Source organism: Lissotriton vulgaris, chromosome 3_1, assembly GCF_964263255.1.
Source record: "Lissotriton vulgaris chromosome 3_1, aLisVul1.2, whole genome shotgun sequence".
In the NCBI taxonomy this organism is placed as follows: domain Eukaryota; kingdom Metazoa; phylum Chordata; class Amphibia; order Caudata; family Salamandridae; genus Lissotriton; species Lissotriton vulgaris.
In genome coordinates, this window is record NC_141689.1 from 2,105,619,207 (window position 1) to 2,105,646,344 (window position 27,138).

General features: G+C 47.3%; 1 protein-coding gene across 11 annotated transcripts in view; it reads left to right on the forward strand.

Annotated features, from left to right (window-relative positions):
* FRYL (FRY like transcription coactivator) overlaps positions 1-27,138 on the forward strand; it is a 2,483,143-nt gene that overhangs the window by 1,473,979 nt on the left and 982,026 nt on the right. For all 11 annotated transcript variants that reach the window (XM_086962669.1, XM_086962670.1, XM_086962671.1 and 8 more), the window contains one exon: positions 24,135-24,247. In XM_086962669.1, the coding sequence (XP_086818795.1) occupies positions 24,135-24,247 (113 nt within the window). The remainder of the gene's footprint in view (positions 1-24,134; positions 24,248-27,138) is intronic.

Consider the following 27,138-nt stretch of genomic DNA (forward strand, 5'->3'; position numbering starts at 1 on the left):
ATGGATCAAGTAGTGATTATATCCAGAGGGTAGCCCGTTGGTCAACCTAAATAGAAAAACTTATTAGGACCTTGTAGTATAAGTTACTGTCACACATAGGTCAGGAGGCAGTAATTAAAGTGCCTAGGTGTTTGCGCAGTCAGGTGAAATTAATCAGTGTAGTAGACTTAATAGAATTAAGTGCCTAAATAGTTTGCCTAGGTAATTCTAAAAAGTGGTACATATCCGAGCTCGGAATGGTAACCAGACACCTAAACGAGCGTTAAATTAATGTAAGTGGATTTCGATCGGCAGATTCCCAAAGGAGAATTCAACCAATGCAAGCGGATTTCGCTCGGCAGGTGTCCGAGTATGCGAAGTCCAACAAAATTATGAGGGACAGACAATGGGCTTTCTTACCCTCAATGTAGTATTGTCCGCAGTAATTATCAGCGGTCCCGGAATAGGCGCCAAAGCGAGCTGTCCGAGAGAATTACTAAGGCTGAAAAGCTCCAAACCCGAGTGTTAAGTGTACTCGTAGCCAGGCAAACTGGCTGCGCAAACACCTAGGCACTTTAATTACTGCCTCCTGACCTATGTGTGACAGTAACTTATACCACAAGGTCCTAATAAGTTTTTTCTATTTAGGTTGACCAACGGGCTACCCTCTGGATATCATCACCACTTGATCCATCCCCCTGTAAGTAACCATGAGCGTTTCTCGTCATTCTTTGACGCTAATTACAAGCACCTCTCTGATACGTATCCCCTTTCCTTTTTCAGCCCCCCCTGTCTTGATAAAGACCCGCCGCGACCACCAACTGGGGCGCAATTAGGGTCGAAACGTCGACGCATTTTTCTGGCCAAGATTAATCCAGGAACTTGGATACTAACCATTTGCTTTCCTTGGGACATTTACATTTATAATACTGGCCTTACAACGACAGAAAATACCTTGTTTCCTCCCCTGTTTTTTCCATCTTGTGGTTTTATTGTAAATACATGTTCTGTATATAAGTGTCACTTTATGCATTGCACGAGTCACTTTGATCACCACAGTCACTATTCACGAATTTGAAGTACGCATTGGTAATATAGTGGAATGAAGTAATTCCTATATATGCTTTACCCTTGTCTTTTAATATATATAAAGGCTTTGCTTCAGAGAGGTTTGTTTTGTGTTCTTGAGCTGTTTTCAGCCTTATTTAAAGCAATATTTCCATTACCCAACAGAACCAATTGTTTGTTAATCGCATATACCCAGGTTCTGAGGGACACAGGGTTACCCCTTTTTTGTTAAAACATTCTTTTGCAAGTGCTGACTTGCAAGGGTTCTCTTTATTGAGTCATTCTAACCTGTTAATATCTGTTTCTAATGTACTCTTTTCATAATTGAGATATGTCAGACAAAGAAACCTTGTCTTATACGGAGGAGTATATAGCAAAATTGATAGAGGAACAACATTCCTCCAGCTTCCTTCTTGGTTCAGATAAAACAACTTCTGATGTGATGTAACACTCAATGAAAAACTGATTAAACTTGAACGATTGGAAAAGAAACTAATCCGTTCCCGCCTTCATGGACACATGCTTACTAAATATCTGGCATCTAACATAATTCCAAAAGGGTTGCATGTAAGAAACGAGCCCGGAATCTTCATCGACGTACCAAAGTTCAGAGAAGGATTCAGTTTTGTGGCCAACAATTGCTCCAGGCACTGGATGGTGCTTGGTGTGGAGACGGCCATAGAATATGTTAAAAAATTAACACAAGAAATTGCTGACTTGAAAAAGGAATTTCTGGAAGACGGTGCACTTGTGAACGCCAAAGAGGCATTGGAGAAAGCGGAAAAGACATTGGCAGAATTCAACACAGTGACACTGAATAGAAAACTCAATAAACTCAGTAAAGACATACGCAGCTACGATAAAAAAGTTACTTATCCGTACCTGGCAGACGAATATTATCAACAGGACGACCAAGGCTTTTTTACCAATAGAGGCAGACCAGGGCCTAGGAGATTCACAACATTTTCGGATTCATCAGCAGGCAGTGGATCTGAGTCAGAGCACGAAGGAGCATCAACCAGCAGGCAATCATCAGAGGCCCCGCAGCAACATTTTTTAGATCAAGGCTACCGTCCATCCAACCGAGGCGGCACTGCCCAGCAAGGTTGGACACCCAGAAGAACATGGAACAAGTAGAGAGGAGCCACGAGAGGGAACACGAGAGTGAGATTCTACCAACCAGAAGTGCACGGGGAGATCTCAACCTGCAAACAAACATAAAGATGGTAATCCAAACTGAAGAAGAAAGCTTGGAAATGGTTGTGATAGAGACTACACGACGGGATGCCTCCAATATTTCCTGTGGGAGCCAAGCTGTTATAGACCCCCCTACGGCTGTAGCGGAAGAAGTGATACAGAATAACTCTGAACACAATGTGGATCTTCCAATACCGGAAGACTCAATTATCAATCTCTCCAACCACCAGTTGTCATCTGCGGAAAGAAGTGTCCTGAATAAAGGGCTTTCCTTTGTGCCGAGTAATCGACCAGATGCTTTTACAACAAAACTAGAACTACAGAAATTCTTCCGCAAAGTGAGGTTACAGTACTACTTTGGAAGGAATGAATATACTCCGAAAATGGCTGCTACACCGTTCAAACCACCATCTACTTTTACCCCTGGTTCCTATTGCATGAGCCAACGGATACTGGCATTTGAACAAATCGTTATGCAAGAGGTGATGATGAGTATTGAAGAGAGACATTACATCAGATACAACATCACTAAGGAGGAGGCCCTTGCATTAAAAGATCTGAGTAATAACACCTCAATCATTGTCAAAGCAGCAGACAAGGGGGGAGCAGTGGTTTTACAGAATATGGATGACTATGTAGCGGAAATTAATCGTCAACTTGCTGTAAAGGAAAGCTACCAGCCAATACCCAGGGATCCAACCACAAATATAAAAACACAGATTGAGACCTTGGTAGAGGACGGGGTCAATAAAGGATTCCTGAGTCCTCCAGAGAGAGACTTTTTGATTAAAAAGGAGCCGCGGATTCCAACCATCTACACCCTACCGAAGGTGCACAAGGGGCTAAACAACCCACCTGGGAGACCAATAATATCTGGCTGTGGGTCTGTCTTGGAGCCGGTAAATCAATTTATTGACCATTTTCTGCAACCTTTGGTACCAGAAACAAAATCCTATGTGAGAGACTCGATGCACATCATTCAACTTCTAGAGGGTCAACCATATGATGAAGCCACACAATTCATGGTGACGTTAGATGTTGCCTCATTATATACATCGATACCCCAAGACAATGCAATCAAGGGCATCCAAGACATACTGGAGAAACGGCCTGCACCGCATTGGATACCTACCTCGTTCCTGATTGACCTTCTGGAGATCGCCATGAAGCGTAACTACTTCATCTTCCAGAAACAGTTCTACCTACAGTGTAAAGGGGTAGCCATGGGAGCGACATATGCTCCAAGCCTGGCGAATTTGTATATGGACCAATACGAGGAACGTCACCTGTACACAGAAGATAACCCATTCATCAACTATATATCGATATGGAAACGTTATATCGATGATGTGATTATGATTTGGACTGGCTCAGAAGCTGCCTTAAAAGACTTCTTTCTCTGGCTTAATGCAAGGTGCAAAGATATACAATTCACCATAAGCTATGATAGAAGAAAAATTGCTTTCTTGGACCTACTTTTCAAATCAGAGGATGGTGCAATAATCTGTGATCTCTATAGGAAACCCATGGAGAAAAACACCCTACTGAAATATGACTCTAATCACCCACGGAATTTACGGGACAATCTGCCATTTGGCCAGTATCTGCGGATTAGACGCAATTGCACAAAAAGAACGTCCTTTTTTGAGGAATGTGAGACTCTCACCAAACGCCTACGTGAAAAAGGCTATCCACTAGGACTCTTGAAACGGGCTAAGAAAAGAGCCTGGTATTGTCCGAGAGAAGAACTAATGACCCCCAAAGACAAAAATTCTGACTCTGTTGGTTTAGTTTGTGTCACCACCTTTAACTCAAAGAGCAATGTGGTGAAAAAAACAATAAAGAAATATTGGAACCTGGTGGCATCTGAACTCAATACCGACAAAACTCCGCACTTTGCATTCAAGAGAGGTAGGAACATAAAGGATAATGTGGTCAAAGCCTTCTTGGAACCACCTAAACCAGTAACCCTCAGAGACCATCTGGGTCTACCACCTATAAAAGGACATTTTAAATGTGGAACCTGCAAAGCTTGCCCCATGTGCATAGATGGACCATCACTTGCGTTCAACAATAAGACATATACTTTGCCGACCCTGACAAATTGCAATACTGCCAATGTCGTATATATCATCTTATGTCCATGCAACAAACCCTATGTGGGACAGACAACACAGAAAGCGAAATCCCGCATATTGCAACATATGAGCAGGATTCGCTGTAAGGTGCAGGGTGTACCCATGGTTGACAATTTCCTCACGCAATCATGATCCTGTAAGTTTGCGCTGGCGCATCCTGGAGAAAATCGATGCGAACCCAAGAGGTGGTTCCTTGTCTGCCATATTGAGCAGAAAAGAGTGTAAGTGGATCCACGTTCTGAACTCTGTGAGTCAGGGATTGAATGAACATGAGGAGATTTCAAAACAGATGGCCCTATTATAACCTGGTCTTGGTCATCATTGAAAGCTATTCTTTACCTGACATTAGTTTCTCATAGCACAATGCTGAATGTGGTTGTTATTTGTAAATTGACTGGCAACACGCATGTATAACTATATATTTGTGTTTTTTGCTTATAATAATGACCTCGTGTTTTTTCACGTTGTTTTCACATGAGGAGATTTCAAAACAGATGGCCCTATTATAACCTGGTTTTGGTCATCGCTGAAAGCTATTCTTTACCTGACATTCGTTTCTCATAGCACAATGCTGAATGTGGTTGTTATTTGTAAATTGACTGGCAACACGCATGTATAAGTATATATTTGTGTTTTTTGCTTATAATAAAGACCTCATGTTTTTTCACTTTGTTTTCACATGATAATACATAAAAGTGGTTCATGTTTGTATTTTCCGGACAACTCGCAATGTAAAATGATTTTAGACATGACCCCTTGTTTTTTAAAACTTAAACCTCACCATAAATGTGGTTCATGTTTGCATTTTCCGGACAACTCGTAATGTAAAATGGTTTTAAACTTGACCCCTTGTTTTAAAACTTTAACCTCACCACAGGTCCCAAGTCCCGGGTTATTTTTCCCATACTCTTCAGCTTACGAGCCAGATAGAACTCGGCACTCTGCTCTGGCATCCCACGCCCTCCTATTGATTGGGTGTAACGTTACCAAGCAACCGACGCAATGAGCGTCCTCGAGGAGACAGGCCTGACGTGGTCCCGTGCTACGCCCCCATTTCGATTGGCCAAGCCGTCTCCGGCCTCTGTTTCGGCTGGGGTTGCCTGGCTACGAGTACACTTAACACTCGGGTTTGGAGCTTTTCAGCCTTAGTAATTCTCTCGGACAGCTCACTTTGGTGCCTATTCCGGGACCGCTGATAATTACTGCGGACAATACTACATTGAGGGTAAGAAAGCCCATTCTCTGTCCCTCATAATTTTGTTCGACTTCGCATACTCGGACACCTGCCGAGCGAAATCCGCTTGCATTGGTTGAATTCTCCTTTGGGATTCTGCCTAGCGAAATCCACTTACATTAATTTAACGCTCGTTTAGGTGTCTGGTTACCATTCCGAGCTCGGATATGTACCACTTTTTAGAATTACCTAGGCAAACTATTTAGGCACTTAATTCTATTAAGTCTACTACACTGATTAATTTCACCTGACTGCGCAAACACCTAGGCACTTTAATTACTGCCCCCTGACCTATGTGTGACAGTAACTTATACCACAAGGTCCTAATAAGTTTTTTCTATTTAGGTTGACCAACGGGCTACCCTCTGGATATAATCACCACTTGATCCATCCCCCTGTAAGTAACCATTAGCGTTTCTCGTCATTCTTTGACGCTAATTACAAGCACCTCTCTGATACGTATCCCCTTTCCTTTTTCAGCCCCCCCTGTCTTGATAAAGACCCGCCGCGACCACCAACTGGGGCGCAATTAGGGTCGAAACGTCGACGCATTTTTCTGGCCAACATTAATCCAGGAACTTGGATACTAACCATTTGCTTTCCTTGGGACATTTACATTTATAATACCGGCCTTACAACGACAGAAAATACCTCGTTTCCTCCCCTGTTTTTTCCATCTTGTGGTTTTATTGTAAATACATGTTCTGTATATAAGTGTCACTTAATGCATTGCACGAGTCACTTTGATCACCACAGTCACTATTCACGAATTTGAAGTACGCATTGGTAATATAGTGGAATGAAGTAATTCCTATATATGCTTTACCCTTGTCTTTTGATATATATAAAGGCTTTGCTTCAGAGAGGTTTGCTTGTTTTGTGTTCTTGAGCTGTTTTCAGCCTTATTTAAAGCAATATTGCCATTACCCAACAGAACCAATTGTTTGTTAATCGCATATACCCAGGTTCTGAGGGACACAGGGTTACCCCTTTTTTGTTAAAACATTTGTTTTGATTTGAACAAGAACTCCTGGAGTCCAGAAAGAACTGTTAGTTCTTAGGGACGTCTTATGTCCACCCTTACGTCAAACTCGGCACCTTTCAGGTATAAATATACCAACAGTTGCCTTAAGCAAACATACTGTGGTTTGGAGCAGAGCGGCTATCTACTTGCCCGAGAGCCCAGCTGATGCGAGAGCCCACGGAAACCCCCCCTCCCGTTTGACGCACTGAGAGAGACGCTGTCTTTTTCTCCAGCCGAGAAAATCCAGCTCCGGTGTTTCCAGCTACCCTTGCGCGTTGCTGGGAGATCAAGTCCTGAAGAAAGAGATACCAGACCTCCCACATTCTATTACCAAGGTACGGAGCTGACTAAACCCTTAAGAGAATTCTTGATTCAGATTCTTGGCAAAACAATCTTAACCAACTCCTTCCCAAGTATTAGGCTTAGGTCAGGTACACCGGGGTAGGCGTAGTTAGAAGCACCAGTTGAGTACGTTAGTCAATGTTTTTATGAATGTATATATTTTATCCATTTTAAAGTACCATATGGCTAAGAAACCATATCAATGCTTTTACAGTATTATTTCATAATACTACTTTTACTGTATGCACTTTACTTTATGATAAGTATTGCAATTGTGGCAATTCATTTCTCTTGCATGAGAAAGAAGACTGCTCAATAAATAACACCTTTTATTGAAAACCCCCGTCTCTTTATTTCTCTGCTCTCTGGTGAAACTAAGTATGCTCGATTGACTGAGTGAAATAGCTGCCTATTGTTTTCACACAACTCTAGAGATACTCTTTTTCTGAGGATGCAAAGTTGTCATGTTTGTATGGTTGTCAGAAGCTAATCTCTTGTCTAAATCTGGAGAGTTAACTCTTTCCTGAACATTCGAGAAAGTTTCTAGTGACCTCTGAGCTAGCTGGCAAAACTAATTAAGTCTAATATAGTCAGTAGAGACCTAGTCGACCAGAGTCCTACGTCTACACTGCTGTTTATATTATTCCAATGCGCAGAGCCTATTGGGAATATAAGAACTACACTACACTGTACTACTTTCATCGTATGCCAGGGATGTATTTGTGGAAGACAGGGTTTTTAGCCGTGTGTGGCCCAATGTTGGTCACTGATCCCCACCTCGCCTGCCTATGGTGTCTCTAGCGCGACCATGATCCAAAGTTGTGCTCGGACTGTCAGTCCATGACTCCTAAGATTTTATGGGAGCTGACCTTGAAGCTCCTTGCGACCAGATAAGTTGACACCATCAAGTGAGACTCTGTGGAGGTCTCGATCGAGGAAGAGGTCATGGGACCGCTCTAGGAGCCCAAAGTCCTCTTTGTCCCTCTCAAGGTCCTCGGGACACTCTGGGAAGAGGCACAGGAACAAGAAGTTGAAGCGGACTTCATCTTCACCTCAACTGTCGTCCGTCGACGAAGGTGGTAAGGAGCACTGATGCTCTGGTTCTGTGGAGCCGAAGCCAGGATCGACTTTGCACATCCATCCCTTTCCAGGAGTCGAAGTGACCCCCGCTCAAACTAAAGAGTTTTATGAGGCCATTCGCTGCGTATTTGAGCGGGCTGACCCCTCTAAGTCTTAGGCCCCGTGAGGTCGGAAGGGGACTCGTCAGATTCGACAGTCTGCTCCTGCCACGGCCCTGGTGGGGCCTCAAGGATCCGATCCAGGATCCTGGTTTATGCCGGTCGTGCCACCGCGACATCCTGCGGCAGCACATCCGAAGTCGGTGCCAGCCCCATCCTCACCACTGATGACACAGAGCCAGAATGACGTCACTCCAAACAAATTCCGATGTCGTTGTCAGAAATTTGTACTATACTGTACAGAAAGGTCCAATGATCCTCTTTCTACTTCTCTTTCAACAGTTTTTATTCACTCTTACTATTGCCCAGCAGGGCTCTGCTTTGGGAACTCTCAAGGGTTTCCTTTCTGCTCCGTCTGCTTTTTTGCAGTTGCCAGACCAGCCATTTTTCCAAGTTTCCAATTGTAAATTGATATCTAAAAGGGCTGGTTCACTTACTTCCACCCACACCCTTTGTAATGTCACAATGGGACCTTAATTTGGTCCTTACCTACCTGATGAGTGCTCCCTTTGAGTCTTTTCACAACTGTCCCCTCAGACTTTGACCATCAAAACAACCTTCTTAGTGGCGATTACATCTGCCCGGAGGGCGAGTGCGTTGCAGGTGTTATCTTGCTTGCCTCCATATCTGATGTCTATTCCAGACAAAATGGTACTTCGAACCCAGGCTTCCTATGTACCAAAGGTTGTGGCCCCATTCTATCTGGGTCAGTCCATCACATTGCCCACCTTCTTTGCTCCCGCCGCATCCCCTTAAAGAGGAGGAGCATCCCCACCGACTTGACCCAAAAAGAGCATTGTTGTTCTACCTTGACCACACGAAAGAGTTCCGGTGGACGACCAAGTCTTTGTGGGGTACATGGGAGCGACAGAAGGGAAGGGCTGGGCAGAAAAGGACCATCTCTCGCTGGGTCCTTCTCTGCATTAAGATCTTCTATGTCCTGGTGAAGAAGCAGCCCCCTGAGGGATTAAGGGCCCATTCCACCAGGGGGGTGGCTGGGACTACGGCCTTGGCTTGGGGTGTCTCAGTACTGGACATCTGTGGGCATCTTTGCACTCGTTTGCAAAACATTTCTGCCTGGACAGTCAGTTCCGCAAGGGCAGGCATTTCGCAGGACTTACTCGTTTATGGTATTGGTCCACATCCCACCGCCGGGATGGTATGTCTTGGGTATCTATTTAAAAGGTAAGGAATAAGCAGCTAGAAGTCTCTATCAGATAAACAAGTTACTTCCCTTAGGCAACTCATTATCTGGTAGAGACTCCATCTAGCTGCATATTCCTCACAGCCCCACCCATGCCTTCCCGCTTTGCGGACTAATGGTGTAGGCTTAGAGTTACTCCCTTTTGAAGGGGCCTAGTTTTGCACACGAATACGTCAGTTACTTCGTGGTTCTGCGCTTGTGGTGTGGAAAAAACGAAAAGTACTGATGTCTGCGTGCCTGGGTGGCACCTTTATAGGTACAGCAATGTTTTAACCGACACTAATGACGTCACACGTAGCCGAATGGGGCCACCTGATGGCGCTCGCATTGGGTATTGCTCAGCAAGAGTTTCTGGATCCAGCCTGAGACATGGGAAATTCAAAGGTAAGTAATCTGCAGCTAGATAGTCTCTACCAGATAATGCATTACCAATGGTAAGTTACTTGTTTAAGTGTAGACTGATTTTAGAGTGAGATTGCCTTTGAATGGTAGATGACTGTGCCAGTTGTTAGCGAAGTCATCAGGGTCTATTGTAGATTTCTTCATGAATGAGAGGATCTGACCTGTATTTAGAGTGTCTGGGAACATGTCTTCAGTGAGGGAGGCATTGACAATTATAACCAGGAGTGTGTTGCCAAAGAGCTTTGATGAAGGACAATAGTAAGACATATTCCTAACAAGTGGCAGAGCAGGAGGATAGGAATGGCAAAGTTGCCAGTGCTGTTTAGGGGAAGAGCTGGTTTATATTGAATTGTTGATGATGATAAGACAAGGTCAAGGATGTGACCTTTGGAGTGTATTGGATTTCAGATTTTCATCAATATATGTGGTGTGTGTGGTTTTTTTTATTAATAGGTTGTGTTATCTGAGAGTATGGAGTCACCCTAGAGGGTGATGTGATTATGTTGGATGAGTGAGGGGATCTGACCTCCCTGAGAGATGAATTTTCAGTAGAGGAGAAGAAACGTGGCAGTCTGAGTTGCAGAGAGTGGGAAATGCAGGTAAGCTGATCCATGGGGTTGAGGGACAACTTTCTTTCCTAGGATGCAGCGTCATGAGGACTTACAGATGACAGCAAGGCCTTCCGCCCTTGTTAAGTTATCGGTCCATATAAGATATGCTGTAACCTGTGGGAAGAATGATGTCTAGGATGCATGAAGATGTCTGCTAGAGCCATGTTTCTGTGATGAGGGGCCTGTGATCGATGGTCATGTCTGCAATGGCTGGTGTGTGGAGTACTGCAGAGCGATTAGTTTGATCAACAAATTTATAAACTGGTTACTGTTGTGTATGGATGGCTTCTCCATGCAGCCCAGGTCAATGTGGATTGGTCTTAATATTTCTGTTGCTGCTTGCCTCTCTTTGTTTAAAAAGCATTGATGTGTGTTTGCTCTTCAACTGGCGGAGGGGATTCTGCAGACTTGCTAACTCTAATTTCTCAATTCCCATCTTAGGTTCCATAGGGCAATATCTACCGGATTTTCAAAGTAGGTCTTGAGGATCAGGTCGATTATCGGTCCAACCATTGCATAAATGATTTCCCTTTAGGTTAATTTGGTGTACGTTATTCTGATTTGCATATCCAGACCTTCATATAACACATTTTTTATGCTGACTAAAAAAATATTTTTTCCTCTAATTCTCGCCAATATTCTTGTGCATCTGAGTATTGGGGTCACGAGGATGTTTCTTTCTTCTCAAACTCGAACAGGAACCTGGCTTAAAAGTTATATTTCGTCTGAAAATGTCTTTACTGAGACTCTAACACTACAGTTTTTCTAATATGTGCAAGGAAAATCTCAAGTGACGGGGTTTGTAAATTGAGCTTAAAATGTTGAGATATTTGGCCATGTTTGTAAGCTCTCCTGAGGCCAATATTTCAGACATACAGTATCTTCACACATGTATTTCCTTTTTGGGGAGTTTATAGCATTATTTTCCTAACTTTCGTATTAGGTTGTAACTGAAAGTTACATCAAAGGCAACCGATTTTGAAGTTTAAATGTAAGCATGTCTTAATTATATTACATCCCTATGGTTTTGCTGAAGCTTATTCTCCTTTATTCCCATTAAAGTGTATTTATTATAATCAGAGTTAATCATGATTTGATAGTACAATGAAGTAGAGGTGGCATGCTCATCAGTAGCTCACAGAACAAATTACACCAACCAAATTCATTGTCCTATGTTTTTTGGCCACTTCAGCAAAGATTAGGGCAGTTGAAGTTTTAGAAAACCCGTTTATTTTAACCAAAAACCTTTTTTTTAAAAAGCAAAGAGACACTCTTAAGCTTGAAAAACTCAACCGTTCTTGCTTGTCTGAGAGCCCATGGCATTAAGAATACCAGACCTTTCCTTTCCTACACACTGCCCCACATCCAATCCTGGCTGAAAAGAGCCATGGCTGCTTCATGCAGTGTCCTATTGGTGCAAATGAAGGATGGACAGATGAAATAGATAAATGAATGTAAGAGGAGAGTATATCAATTATGATATTATCCTCATTCAAGCATGTCATCAAATAAAAATGAGACCACCTCCTCTGAATTCTCCCTGGGCTCTAACACACAGTAGTCTCAAGTCTTAATTGGGTCCATATTCTTCATAGTATCAATCGCTCACCTCTAATTGCGGAGAGGAGTAGACCTACATCAACTCCCCTCCCAGACGCCCAGAAAATAGCAACCTTGATCTACTCAGGCACATTGTCTTTCCTGTCACTGTAAAGTGGCAATTTACCTAAGCCCTAGCTGCTACCTGCCCCACCTAGGTCCAATCACTTTTCACACCACCATGAATATATTCATGGACCTTCACATAACCGTTGCACCCCACCTCTCTTTTGTATGGGCAGTCAACCCCATCACAGACCAGTGTAAGACTCATTGCAGAGTTGAAGGGCTGCACAGTCATTGGTTATGTCCACAGGCATCTTCTCCATGTTCACCTTCCCCTTTTAGTAATAGAGGATTCCTGCTACATAAACAGGTACATTTGTGTACATTGAAGGCTGTCTCACCTCCCACAACAAAACTACATTAGTAAAACAGCAAATAAAACATTAAAAGCCTGTGCCTTTCCACTCCTCAGCAACACAACTTAAAAGACTAGCCCAGCATTTAGGTCAACTGCATTAGTTTTTCAAACTTTAGCCATAGCTCCCCTCTTAAGTGCAACAAATAAGGTAGTACTTGGCTTTTATCAGCTGTCCATTCCCCAGATTCCTTTGGCAATTCTACAGTGCTTAATCTCTGCTGCTGATTGCAGATAGAGGCACCTATACAGTGCCAGCTCCCCCTTGCTGCGTAAGCACTCTTAGTTGCTGCCCCTTTCCCCCTGCCCCCTGCTTTGCTTTTGTGCAGGTCTTTACTGTTATCTCTTGCCTTGTTGCTGTAAAACCTAGTGCCTGTTCTCCTTGGCTATGTCAATTGTATTTTGTGTGGTCTTTAGTGTTATCGCTTTTCTTCGGCTACTGCAAACTTAGTGCCTTTTGTCAGTTGTAACACGTGCCTGTTATCTGTATATGTTATTTTTGTCTATTGCTGTTACTATTGTCATTTGGGCTCAGCAGCACCTGTACTTTACCGTTATGCCAATTTCCCGCCACCCTTGCCTCCCAGCGCTCCTTCCAGGACCTACTTATTGGAGGCTGCCGCGTGGCCACACCTCTGGTGGTGCCGTAGGGGCACCAAAAACAAGCCCATCTGTGCCTGTCTGGTCCGTGCCCAATGGCAGGAACCCTGAATCTCCTGTTATCTGCAACTACACAGAGCCCTGGACCCCAGACTTCACAACAATTGCAGCCGTACTTCTCCACGCTCAACAGTAGGACCCTCTACATGCCGCCACTGACTCTTCTCCTACAACACCAGAGCACCTGTAAACACAGCTGCTACCACTACGCTGATCACGACCATGACTAATCAACTTTACTGCCTCCAGATCACTTTGTAAACACGCCACCGTGTTCTTGGTCCCCTGACGTTGTCTTCACCGAAAACACAAACCTGCATACGCACCAGACACGACCACGGCCACACCCAACGGCTACAAAACTGCACACCGGTACCGCATCAACAAACAGAGGTATGGAATCATCACCAGCCGCAAATAATCCATTCACTGTACCACCACCATGGATGACACCACCCTGATCATAGAACATCTCAACTTTCAACTAAGAACAAACTGAAAAACCACCATCAGAGACAACGTGTCCTACAGACCTCTAGGACCAGGCCCCAGCTGCTGCGACCCACTGCCGACTTAATTGCTCATCAAACCATTGACACCGAACACTACATCGTCCTCTAATACCTCAACTTCTACCTCGATGACACTAATGGCTAACCTCCTTGAGAGCACTAACAACATTGGCTGCACCCAACTAGTCACTGACCCCTCACTCATCGCAGGGCACATGCTGGACTCTTAGCTTCACAGCCAGCAGCAGTCAAATACAGCCATGTCACCGAGCTCACCTGGACAGATGTCTCAATTGTCCAATTCACCTTCATAGCAGCCCCCAGCACCACCAACAGACCGCCTAGCACTCCACACCGAAATTGGAACAAAGTATCCGAAAACCAATGGACGGACATCCTCAACATCTCCCACCCTGACACCACTACTAACCTTGAACAAACTGTCAAGAACTTCACCGCCTGGATCTCCGACATTCTCCCCACCAAACCCGCCAAACTCAAGAGATCCACCAAACATGAAACCATCATAAACAAAATTGAAATGTGACGTCGCCTGGGAGTGCATGTTGGTGTGGCCTTGGAGCGCATGGAGTGAGACGTGCCTCGCTGCTGCTCCGGGCTCCCGAGGCCTTTTTAAGGGTGTTAGCTGCTTCAGAACGGGCCCACAGAAGCCTGGACCCAGTGCAGCTTATGGAACAAAGCTTCCACTGCCTGGGGGCATCGCTGGCCCTGGGGATGCCAAGTAGAATATGAAACCTAGGTTCAGTGTTGCTAGTGGCTGAGGAGCTTGAGCCACAATTTGAGGCCCCACGTGGTGGTCCTGGCTGGGGCGATTACTGGGACATCCCTTGGGAGCGGTGAGAGTGGGTCAGGTGCGTTCTACAGCAGGTGGTAGCATCACACTTGTTCCGCTCTGGGGGAGGCTCCATCTTGTGGACTGTGGGGCCGGCCCCAGAGGCTGCCTGTTTGGCCCCGGCCGACAGGAGGTCCCTGCCTGTGACCCTCCCTGCTTCCTTCCTGAGGGCCTGCGTGGAGGAGCCGGATTCGGCAGGGCTGGAGAGTTATACCCGGGATGGGTCGTGGTGCCCCCACCGACTGGAGGAGCTGTGGCTCCACCATCCACCTCCAGGGCTCCTGCCCGTGGGCTGATCCTGGATCCTTGGTGACTTGTATAGGTGGGGTCCTCCCAAACTACGGTGCCACAATGCTGCTCCGGACGGGTGCGGGCTGACTCCTTGTGGACTGCGGGGCCTTCCTCTTTGCCAGACAGCTGCTGGCGGAGGAGGGCTATCCCTACTGAGCCCTGGCCCATGGCATCCTGAGGGTGGGGCCCCTAGTTGCCCGCCACTAAGGGGGTACTACTGCGAGAGTCCCCTGGAAGGTGCTGGAGCCTTGCCTCAGGCCTGATTCTTTTAGCCGTAGGTGGCCCAGGCATAATCTGGTGAGCCGCCCACAGGGGGCTCACACAATGTGGGATCCTGCAGTGGGCCATACGGGACGGCCGATGGCTTTTTCCTCCTGTGGTTGGTGGGGGCTTCTGGGAACACTGTCTGGGTTGCGGATCACAAGACCCTGGGGTCTGCTCCCTGATGGCCCTAGGACTGGTGTCGGAGAGGAGACAAATGCAATCTGGGCCCCTGCGCTGCTAGGATAGGAGCTGACCCAGTCAGCCTGGACTCGGCCACACTGTATACCGCCACCCACCCGGGGTCTTGTGGAACGACTTCTGGATTGCCTGGGAGGCTGGTGTCCCTGATGGCCTAGGCCCTACAGGATTGTGCATATTTGTCAACTGAGGCGCCCCTGTCCTACAGTGGGGCCCCATTGTTGGACTGTTATCTGCTCACCCCAAGGGATGGTACTGGGTTGCCTCCCCACTCTGACTACCTGCATTCTGCTGAGTTACCAGTGGGCTTTGCTAGGCAACATTGGGGGCGCATGGGACTTGACACTTCATCGGATCCTTTGAGTTACAGCCAGGCTGTATGGCAAGTTGGCAAGGGATACCCCTGTAGGAGCTGCGAGAGAACTCTTGTGACCTCGCTCTGGGGAAAAACAGACCCCCCCCTCCATCCCACGACACCCTAACCCCCCCCTGAAACCCTCACCCCCACTTATACAGAGGTGGCTGCTGTCACGGCCTCTGAAGCTGACAAAGATGCATCCCTGGTGCAGATCTCTCAAGCAAACTAGGACCGCTTTCTGCAGGAGATTCGTAGCAAAATTGTATCCCTCAAGACTGACTTCAAGGTATGCCTGAAAGACCTCAGTCGCAGGGTTACCGATCTGAGAGGCCAGGTGGATGACCTAGTGCGCACAGTGGACATGCGCTCCAAGGACCTAGAAACGCTCTTTATGGCACTGTTTGAAGAACAAAATATAGAGCTCTAGCTAAAGCAGCAATAGGAGCTGACGGAACAACATACGCTTCAGGGGAGTCCTGAGAGGACGGCAGAGCTCCTGCACGCAGTTCAGGGTGATGATGATGATGCTTTCCCGCCTGCCATGGATATGGCGAATCAAGAACGCTCTGACTCCATCCCAGACATTGTGACTCATGTTTACTACTTCACTGAGAAGAAAGTGATCTTAAAAGCAGCCCAAAGCAAATTTGAACTTCACATACGCCATCACAGTATCCAACTATTTCAGGATCTGTCACCTGTCACTCTACGTCAGTTCATGGACTTATGCCAGATCACAGATTAACTCTGAACTAAAAATTCGATCCCCGTGGGGCCATCCTTTTGCCACCAAGTCTACATGGGAGGGCAAAAGACTGGCCATCTGGTCGCTTACCAAAGCCCTTGGGCTGAAGACGGAAGTGCATGAGGACACAGCTTTGCCTTGCCTTGAGACTCTTTGCGACCCATCTGGTGCCAGGTGTCTTCCCACTGTGTGGACAAATCACATAAATCGGCGACAGCCCAGGTCATGAAGAGAATTCATTCAATGGCTCTGCTACATGGGTGGGGCCTCACCCCGGGCACCATCGACCACAAGCTGTTTGTGACCTTGCTTTCTGGCAGTACCAGCACTGGGAAGGACTTCTGTCTAGAAAGTATCAAACATAAGAACCACTAGTTGTTGGACTCTCTGGCTGGGCACTGTTGCCTCAGACAGATGGGGCCTTCAGCTGGGCCCTTGGCTGGGTGCTGGGGTCTTACTTGGAGGGCGAATCCCGGCCTGCTCTGCCCCTACTGACTACTTGGACCGATGTCCGTCTGGCCCAGTCGCACAGCCTCATCAACATACTGTTCCTGACCTGGCTGGCTTTGGGAACCAGAGTCTGGAGATGTCTCCACGATTTCCTTGACTCACATGCCCCGAGAAGGGTCGCCTCTCCTTGACCCTCATGGTAACACACTGTTGCTGGCCACCCCTCCTCAATTTGCACCTTCGGAGGCCAAGCTCTCCACTTCGACTGGCGCGCTTCAGTGCTTGTCGCTGTTGGACATGAATTGCGCGGTTAATCCCTGTTGGCCTGTTTTTGTTTCAAATGCTTTTACCATGTTTTCTGTTTTTGCCCATGCAGTATATCAGGTATATTTTCAGCACCTGCCTTCTATCTGCCCCACAGTGCTTGCCCTTTGGCTTCCCTGCAGGCCCCCTACCTCCCCAAAATTGTGGCCTGGCTCCGCAATAGGCTCTACCCGCAGCAGGGGCACATGGGTGAGTTGGGGAGTTTATGGTACTGGGTGGTGATTCTGCCTCCCTTAACATTCCTGCTTATGCAGGGCTGTTGCCCCCAACTCCATGTTCCCCCTCCTGAGCAATGGCCACTCACAGACATACTAAGTACTAAGTTACTCTAACTCAATGTGAGGGGCCTGAATTAGCGTAACAATAGAAAACAAATATATCCTTCAAGACCACAATGCTGTCTTCCTTCAGGAGACTCACCTTCTGAGGGCAGATAATACATAGATGTTTCACTACTTTGGGCGGGAGAACCGTCGGTAAAAACAAGTGAGGAAGAGAAGTGTGCCCACCTCTGCTAACTCCACCTCTAAGGTGGGGGAGGCGAGGTGAAGCACAACCTCGAGTCCCCGCCATCTTGAGGATGGGGGACCCAGGCATCCAGGGACAGGCTCCTTCCCTTCTCCCACTGAAGTGGCAGAATAGGGGGTGCACTCACCCCAGGGAAGGGACCCATTAGTCCCTGCCCTTTACCTACCTGTAACAACCCTAAAATTAGTATTTAGGGGCACCCTGAACATTCCTACCTCAGATCCAGCAACCACAGGAAAAGAAGAGAAGGACGAGAAGCCGTGCAGAGCTAACAAGAGGACGACACCCACTGACTTGGCCTCAGCCCTACAGGCCTGTCTCCCCTCGTACCTGCTCCTGCGAAACCCCAGCGTGTGCAGCAGCCAGCAACCTCACAAACCCCGGAGGACCTGCCTGCCTTCACTTTAAGGACTGTTTCTCCCATGAACACTAGACTTGTTTAAACTGCAGCTTCTGGTGCCAGCCAGGAACCTCGAATCCGGCCCACTCTGCACCCGCTGAACACTGCCCGAGCTAGAGTGGAAAAATACCACTAGGAGGTCCACCGGCGATCCTGACCCAAGATCTGACGACACCTGCAGCCTCAATCCAGAGGACCTCCCCCCTACCGCGACCAGAGCGGGTAACAAAATCAGACGTCCAAAGGCACCCCTGCGCCCGATGCCCCCGGTCTTGTGTGCCCAACCCAGCAGTGCCTAACCAACTCTCAACATTCCAACTTACCCCTCAAAGTGGTGGTCGCTCCAGGAAGATCTTTGTCCCCGAGCCTGCAGTGTTTCTTTGTCCCGAAGAATCTCCATTGAAATTAACAGGGCACCCGACCTCAAACCAACATCCGGCTGCCCTAGTGCCTCTGAGGGTGCACCTTTGGTGCTACTTTGGTCCCCAACTTGCCCTGAGCTAAACCCTAGGAGCTTTGCTCCCACAACCCTGTGGCCTGCTTGCCAGCAGCCACCAACAGGAGTCCCCCTATCCTCCATCGGATAACCCCAGAACCCTAACTCAAAAGACCGAGTACATTGATACCTTTTCTCTCAAAAAGTTTCTAAGTGTCGACCTTTGAAAACTAAGCATATTCTTTAAAAATCACACATTACCAAAACAAATTCTCTCAGCTATTTGCAGGAAAGGTCCAAGTGCTGAATCTAGGTATCCAGCACTGAGTAGGAAAAGTAACGTAAAAGTAACTTAACTGTGAATTGAATTTCCTTCCATAGGATAAAATTGGTGGTTCTATGTGAAAAAGTTTGTGTCAACTTTTGAAATACAAGAATATTCTTTAAAAATAGTACAACTAACTAAAACACATTTACTCATCTGTTTTCAGGAAATGTCCCAGTGCTGAATCTAGGATCCAGCACTTTGTTAGAATAAGTAATCAGAAAAGTAATTAACTGCATTTTTCTTGAAAAGCCTATTGATTCCTAAGTTTGTGCATTGCCTTGCAGTCCCTGTAAACTTGAATTGGTACAAAGTCATACTGTATTTTGAAAAGTATTTTATGCTTACCTGTACCAGGCTTGCTTGGTTCTAGAAATAAAACAGTATATTTTTTATACAAAAACAATTGGCCTAGAGTTCAGTTCTTGAGTGTGTTAATTCATTTGCTGACTCAGGGGATACATCAAATGCTTAACACTGTCCTCTGCTACAGCCTTACTGCTCGATCAAGCTACCACTTTGGAGAGTAAGGTTCTATCTACCTTTAACCTCTGCCAAACCTCTGGAGACCCTTGGACTCTATACTCACTGTACCTCACTTTGGTGCAGTATATATAGAGCCAGATTGAGATCTAGGGTTCTCTAGTTGGTAATGGTATTTACCTTTGTCCAAATAGGGACCCTTACTTCTAAGTCAGGATAAGGGAATTACACGCCTTAATAACCCCTGCTCACCCCCTTGGTAGCTTGGCACGAGCAGACAGGCTTATCTCAGAGGCAGTGTGTTAAGCATTTGTGAATATACATATCAATACAGTGAAAACACTACAGATGGACACAACACAGGTTTTATAAAAATAAGTATTCTTTATAAGTAGTCTTTATACAAGACCACAAACGACAAAAATCCACAATACTACACTTAAGCTTGCCTTAAAGATGATAAAAGTTACTTAGTTCAGGTTAATGATAAATGCGACAAAGTTCTCAACAAAGGACCTGGATGCGTAAAGCAAAGTAAACAAAAGGCTCACAAAAGGGGAGATGAGTCGGTTCCGTGGTCCGGGGGAAAATGATGCGTCGTGCCGAAATGCTTGCACAGAGTAGAGGATGCGTTGTGATCCTTACCGATGCGGGGTTGATGCGTAGATTCTCGGCCTGCTGGCCCGCTGCGATGCCCAAGATGGCGTCTTGATGAGAGGTGATGATCCGGTTGTGATGCGAGAAGATGGCACCCTTGATGCAATGACGCTGCGATGATGATGCATAGGTGCCCTGGCAGCCTTGTGACGACTCTGTACTTTGGAGCCGTGACACGCTTTTCCAGTGATGCGATGGCGACTCTCTCAATGGCGTCACGCTTCTCCGGTGATGCGACAGCAGGCAGCTTCGATCAACACACGCTTCCAGGGAGATGCGGCAATGGTTTGCTTCTCCGGCGATGCGACAATTTCAGCTGCAGCGGCGACGACACGCTTCCTCTTGATGCATCTAGCTTCCAGCTCCCAGCGAAACGCACATGTCTGTAGTTGAGAATTCCCAGCAAGGAAATTCAGAGGGGAGCTGGAGATTAAGTGTTTTGTCCCTGAGACTTTAGCAGGAAGCAAGCACAGTTCAAGCCCTTCGAGAATATTTTGTGTATGATGAAAGTCCTTAAAAAGTTCCTTCTCCTTTCCTTGGCAATGAAGAAACCACTACAGGCCAACCCAGCAAACAGCACACTGGCAGAGGGGCAGTAAAACACCTGCAGCTTTCTTGGTTCTTCTCCTTGGCAAAAAGTTTCTTGTTCCAGAAGTGATCTAATTTCTTGGGGGTCAGGGTCCCAATATTTATACCCCAAAATCCTTTGTTCTCTGAAGGCAGAGGGTCCTCTGCCTCTTCCAAACCAGTTCCTGAGCACTTTTTTTACATGACTCTCTCCTTCCTTTCACTGTGCAGGGCAGAGGCATCAGCCACCCCACAGGAGGTGGAGCCAGCACAGGGGAGGGAAGGCACAGCTCTGGAGCACTTTGGAGCAAGATTCCTTCTCTCCTTTCACAGTGCAGGGCAGAGAAATCAGACATGCCACAGGAGGTGGAGCCAGCATTGTAGAGGGAAGGCCGAGCCCTATTCAGGTCCCAGGTGCAACTCCTCCCTCCCATCTAGATGCAGACCTCTATTCACCACTTGGCTGCCCCAGCCGGTCTCCTGGAATCCCCCAGCCCTTGTCACTTACAAACCCAGACGAGGAATACACAACCTAGCAGAGGCAGGCCTGGACAGTAAGGCAAGAAAATACCTACTTTCTAAAAGTGGTATTTTCAAACACAGAATATTAAAACCAACTTTACTAAAATATGTATTTTATTTTGAGTTCAGGCATACTAAAGTCGAATTTCTACCATGTTCCCTGAGTCAGTTAGGATTATAAGAATGTGCTGATCTTACTGCCCATTGTAGCCTATGGAGAACAGGTAGCCTTCAATAGTGAAAAACGAAAATGGCTGTAATTCACTGTTAGGACAATCAATCCATCAATCACAAGAATTTATATGGCGCGCTACTTACCCGTAAGGGTCTCAAGGCGCTGAGGGGAGGATCGCTACTGCTCGAACAGCCAGGTCTTGAGTTGTTTCCTGAAGGAGAGGTGATCCCGGGTCAGCCGTAGGTGAGTGGGGAGGGAGTTCCAAGTCTTGGCTGCCAGGTAGGACAAGGATCTTCCTCCGACGGTGGATTTCCGAATTCTTGGGCGGAGGCGAGGGCGAGGCTGGCGGATCGGAGCTGGCGGGTGGGTGTGTAGAAAGTGAGGCGGTTGTTGAGGTACTTCGGGCCCATGTCGTGGTGAGCCTTGTGTGCGTGGGTGAGGAGTCTGAACGTGATCCTCTTGTTGACGGGGAGCCAGTGCAGGCCTTTCAGGTGGGCAGAGATGTGGCTGCGGCGAGGGATTTCCATGATGAGTCGTGCTGAGGCGTTCTGAATGCACTTGAGTCTTTTCTGGAGTTTGGCTGTGGTTCCATCGTAGAGGGTGTTCCCGTAGTCCAGACGACTGGTGACGAGGGCCTGGGTGACCGTCTTCCTGGTTTCTGTGGGGATCCATCGGAAGATCTTTCGGAGCATGCGCGGGGTGTTGAAGCAGGAAGATGAGACTGCGTTCACTTGCTTGGTCATCGTGAGGGAGGAGTCAAGGATGACGCCCAGGTTGCGTGCGTGGTCCGTTGGTATGGGTGCGTTGCCCAGGGCAGGGGGCCACCAGAAGTCGTCCCACGTGGAGGGAGATGGTCCGAGGATGAGGACTTCCGTCTTGTCTGAGTTCAGTTTCAGACGGCTGATCTTCATCCATTCTGCGACGTCTCTCATTCCTTCCTGGAGTTTGGCTTTGGCGGTGGCGGGGTCGTTGGTGAGGGAGAGGATCAGCTGGGTGTCATCGGTGTAGGAGATGATGTTGAGGTTGTGTTGGCGGGCGATGGCTGCGAGAGGGCTCATGTAGACGTTAGAGGGTGGGGCTGAGTGAGGATCCTTGCGGGAAGCCGCAGATGACTTCGTGGCCGCAGGTCGGATTGGGGGGAGGCGGACTCTCTGGGTTCTTCCGGTTAGGAATGAGATGATCCACTCCAGGGCCGCTCCTTGGATTCCGGTGTTGCTGAGGCGCTGTGTCAGGGTGCAGTGGCAGACGGTGTCGAAGGCTGCTGAGAGGTCCAGGAGGATGAGGGCAGCCGTTTCCCCGTTGTCGAGCAGGGACCTGATGTCGTCAGTGGCTGCGATGAGGGCGAGCTCGGTCCAGGCGCGGACGGCGTAGACAGGCTTGCCTTTGGCGCGCCCGCTGCGCGTGAACGCTGCGCGTACGCGCGGGCTCCATTTAAGGCGAAGTGGGAGGGAGGAGCAGATGGGAGGCAGGAGCGGGGCGGCCAATGGGGAAACAGAAAGAAAAAGGGGTGGGGCCGCGAAGGAGCAGCGGCGGGAAGCGGGGAGCGGAGGGGGGGTCACACCCAGGGGTACAGTAACGAGAGAAAGCGCAACAAAAACCTACTGACAGAAGGAAAAACACTAATACAGTAAATACAATACAATAAACGAAGTCACAGGAGGGCAACAGCGGGAGAAAAGAACGAGCAGCAGCGAGGGGGCACAGAGGTCCGGGGCCGACCTGTGGCGCTGGGGCAGAGACGCGCCTACAGCTGGTGGACCGTGCGGCGTGGGGGTGTCCTGGGGTCACGACACCCCCACGCCGCATGACATGCTACACACACCAGGGCATGTCCTACCTTATACTTACAATGCACCATGCCCTTGGGCCTACCATAGGGGTGTCTGATATGAAGCAAAGGGAAGGTTTAGGGACTTGCAAGTGGGTGCACTTACCAAGTCGACATGGCAGTACTAGACTGTACACAGGCCTTGCAATGGCAGGCCTGAGACACACTTTACAAGCTGCTTCTGTGGGTGGCACAACCAGTGCTGCAAGCCCACCCGTAGCATTTGATTTACAAGCCCTGGGCACACATGGTGCACTGTACTAGGTAAATCAAATAACCCAATCATGGAATCACCAATTAGTACATCAATTTAACATAGGGAGCACTTGCAGTGTGGCACTGAATAGCAGTGCCCAAAGCATATAACCAGCAAAAACATATCAAAACAGAGGAGGCAAACCGTCACAAATTGAAGGGAGACTCACGGCATTGAGGCTAGGTCTAAAAGCCAGTTTCTTACAATGGCGTATAAAATGACACTGTGGTATTACATTCTAGCCTATGGCCTTACCATTTATCGTACCACATCTTACCTCTGCTAGCGCTGTCTCGTTGCACCAGTCGAGTTCCAACACATATGGTAATCATTTTCCCTCAGCACTGTATATTGGAAGGAAAGTTTGGGTCACATCAAGGTTGTCCACGGATTCCCCCTCGCCCCCTTACACCACTACTAACCTGGGGATCTGGCCTATGGAGCTGGAGGCCATGACTGACACGGATTGGCGATTTGTGTGCCACATGTTAGGTGCAGCTAAACAACTCCTAGCACTTCGCTTAAAGCAACCCCCCCCCCCCCAACTCTGCCTGTATTTGGCAACCCTTTTTAACTACTTCACACACCTAAAATATACATGCTTGTACCGCAAACAGGCTGCTAATGGCAGTATGAACCCTGAACATGTACTGCATGTCTGCTTGCAGGTGTATGGTTGTCCTAGAAAGCTGTAATTCTTCTACTATATGTATAGTAATTACCCTTGATCATATCTACTTCAGCTAATATTCAATCAACACATACAAAATGTCCTTGCTATCGCAGTGGAAAAGATTCATCTGGCTATTTTTATAGATTTTTAATTTGTCTTTTCTATCCAACAGCTATGCACATCTTGACATCTATAGTGGACAGAACAGCAACTTGAATCGGCAGCACCATAGGCTAGAATCTCGCTACAGCAGCAGTTCTGGAGGATCCTATGAAGAAGAGAAAAGTAAAAACGTGTTGGCTTTTTAATACTATATTTGAGAAGCAATTTAAAAGCTGATGTTTGGAAAAACACATTTTCAGATTGTATGCAATACTCAACTAAAGATATTCATATTTCAAAGAACCAGTTGTATCTAACACTTCAGATAACATTTAATTAGTTTGTAGTTCTAGGGTGCCTACACAAAGGTAGTATGCAGCAGAGTTGGTTTCAGTATTTTTTATTGTTATTTGTTCAAAAGGTCAAATACACATTAACTTTAATTGCATGGTGATTTCCCAAGAACCTCAGATGTAACTCAACCTCCCCTGCGGACATGTGATGGTCTTCCTGAATTATATCTTCTTAGATTGGATCGGCTCTATGGCTAATTGCATGCATCAGGTGTAGACAGTTACAGAATTGCCTCATATGTGATCTAATGGGGCAAGCTGCAGCCTTTTCAAAATTGTGGGACAACAATCTAGTGTTGTGTGTGAAAAAGTCCATTACTGTTGCCCATTTCTTGGCAAAGGTGGGACCCATACCTCCCAGATTGTAGATAGTCTGCTCAGTTTCCAACATACACAACTTGTGCTACCATCTATGCACCCCTCTTCTCCTGGTGCAATTCCCAGCAGAATCACCTTAGAGCATAGGTTGATTTTAAATCCTGTAGTCTGTGATGTTGCTCAAAACCCCCCTGTCAACCTTATCTGATACACATCTAGCCACAGGTTCCTTAACTTTTCAATATTCCCCATGCACCAGTCTGGAACTGGAAATATTTTCAGCAGTACCTCTGCGCAACGGGGGATGGTGTTGTACGGCTCCACGATGACGTTGACTCCGGACATGACTTCAGTGAAGCAATATAAGTCCCCTTAGGCGTGCGGACGTCAGTTTCTTCTTTTCGCGATGCAATTGGGATCTGGAGAAGTTGTTCCTCAAGTCGTTTTTTTCCTGACCTACTTCGACACTGGTGGTGGTGGCACAGTGTGCCTTTGTCCAGTGTCGACAGGTTTCAGACCATGTGGGTCTTGTTGTCGACATATGTTGGTGACGGACCTGCATACATTTTGTAAGTGGTGTCTAGGTGAGCACCACGATGCAGAGGATTTTGCTTTCTGCTAGAAGCTAAAGTCGTTAAAGGAGCTGTGTTTGAAGTTGATGGTGGTGCCTGTAACGCTATCCTCTGAGGCTTACCAGCCTAGGTCTTCGTCGTCCTGCGAAGAATATTTGCAGGGTGGATCTAGAAGCTGAATCCAGTCTGGGGAACGTTGTTCTCCAGGGAAGTCAAAAGGGAAGGGGCGGTTGAAGTTGTGGTATTCTCAGACTTCACTGCGTGGAGACTCTGTCTACCTTGGCTCCTTCCTCTCGACAGCTGAGGAAGCCGTACACTACTCTGCACTGCGTCTCCCTGTGTTTTAAGGAGCCACTGCGTCAATCGTCCAGATGAGGGAACGTTCTGATTTCTTACACCTTATCTTTCCAACCCCATCTCCCTCTGGAGCGCCTCTAGGCCCCAAGGAGGTGAGGGGGGTGCAGTCGAGGATTTTTCCACGGTGACGATTGGGCCATCGGAGTCGATGGATGGGTGCCAGCCGACATCGGCTGTTGTTGCTTTAGCGCAGGTTCACAGTCCTTCGGGATCATTGCCTACTACGCTGGTCTTTGATCGCCTGACTCCGACATTGATGTCTGCGTTGCTGGTCGAAGTCGCCTCTCCTCCCCCAGTCGATATCATACGGCGTCTGATGCGGATTCGGCGATGCAAACTGAGGGGATTGTACAATGTGTGGCCCCTTTCCATGAGGAGGCTTTGGGAGGTCCACCTGTATCGACTGGGGCTCGACTTCAGCCCATTTCCGAAACCAATATGTTTCTGGTAGAGGAGAGCTGGCTTATAGCTTTTGGTGAGAATAGTGGGTTGGATTCTAAGCCAGCCTCTGGCTTGCTTTCTCCCCCTAATCTTGCCACAGAGTCAAGTTCCTCCTCTGGAAACATGCTGAGGAAAGTGGCTGCAGTTTTAGACTTGCCACTGCCCACGGTGCAGAGGTCTACACACCCTTTGTTTGAAATCCTTTGCCAGGGATAGAATGGAGAAGAGCCTGTTCTTCTGTATAGTGAGGCCCTGCTTGGGCCAAGTCTGAGACTGAGTTCTCAGTGGACCATGATGTTGCACATAGGCATTAGCCTGCACCTGGTGACCCAGTTTGTTTGCATAGACACCCTTCCACCAGTGGTCTGGTGACTCGGGCTGCATCGTCTACTCAGGATGTAGATTCCACTCCTCAGACTCCGGTGGATAAGGATGCTAGGGGTAGTGATGCTTGTGGTAAGCATATGTTTGCTTCAGCCAGCTCAGCATTGTGAGCCACCAACACGTCTTGTGTTCTGTGGCACTTTTCCTATGCCTTATGGGGTTCTTTACAGAGCATGCTCCCATCTCTTCCGGATAACGTCCTTGCTGAGGTAAGCAACTTGATTAGAGATGGCCAGCAGACCGCTAGGAATGCCATAAGGTGTGGCATGGACATGACCGATTCTGTAAGTTGGGCAATGGCATCTGCAGTGGCGCTAAGACGTCGGGCTTGGTTGGCATCTTCGGGTTTCTCAGAGGCTGTCCAGTTGTTTTGGCCGATTTTCCATTTGATGGTGCCCATATTTTTGCCAATCAGGCAGATGCGACATTAAGACACTTCAATGAAAGACTGAGAACTACTAAGTCGTAGTCCTACATTTCTGTCTGTGTCCTTTGTTTATAAGTTGGCTTGGGATATATGTTTTTGTTTGTCTAGAAGTAGCTGTATTAGGATGTTGTATTAGTCCAGTTTTGGTTTCAAAATAACCACATGTACTCCGGTGAGGAGAAGTGGTTATAACCTCAGTATTTTCTTTTTTTGTGTATTGAT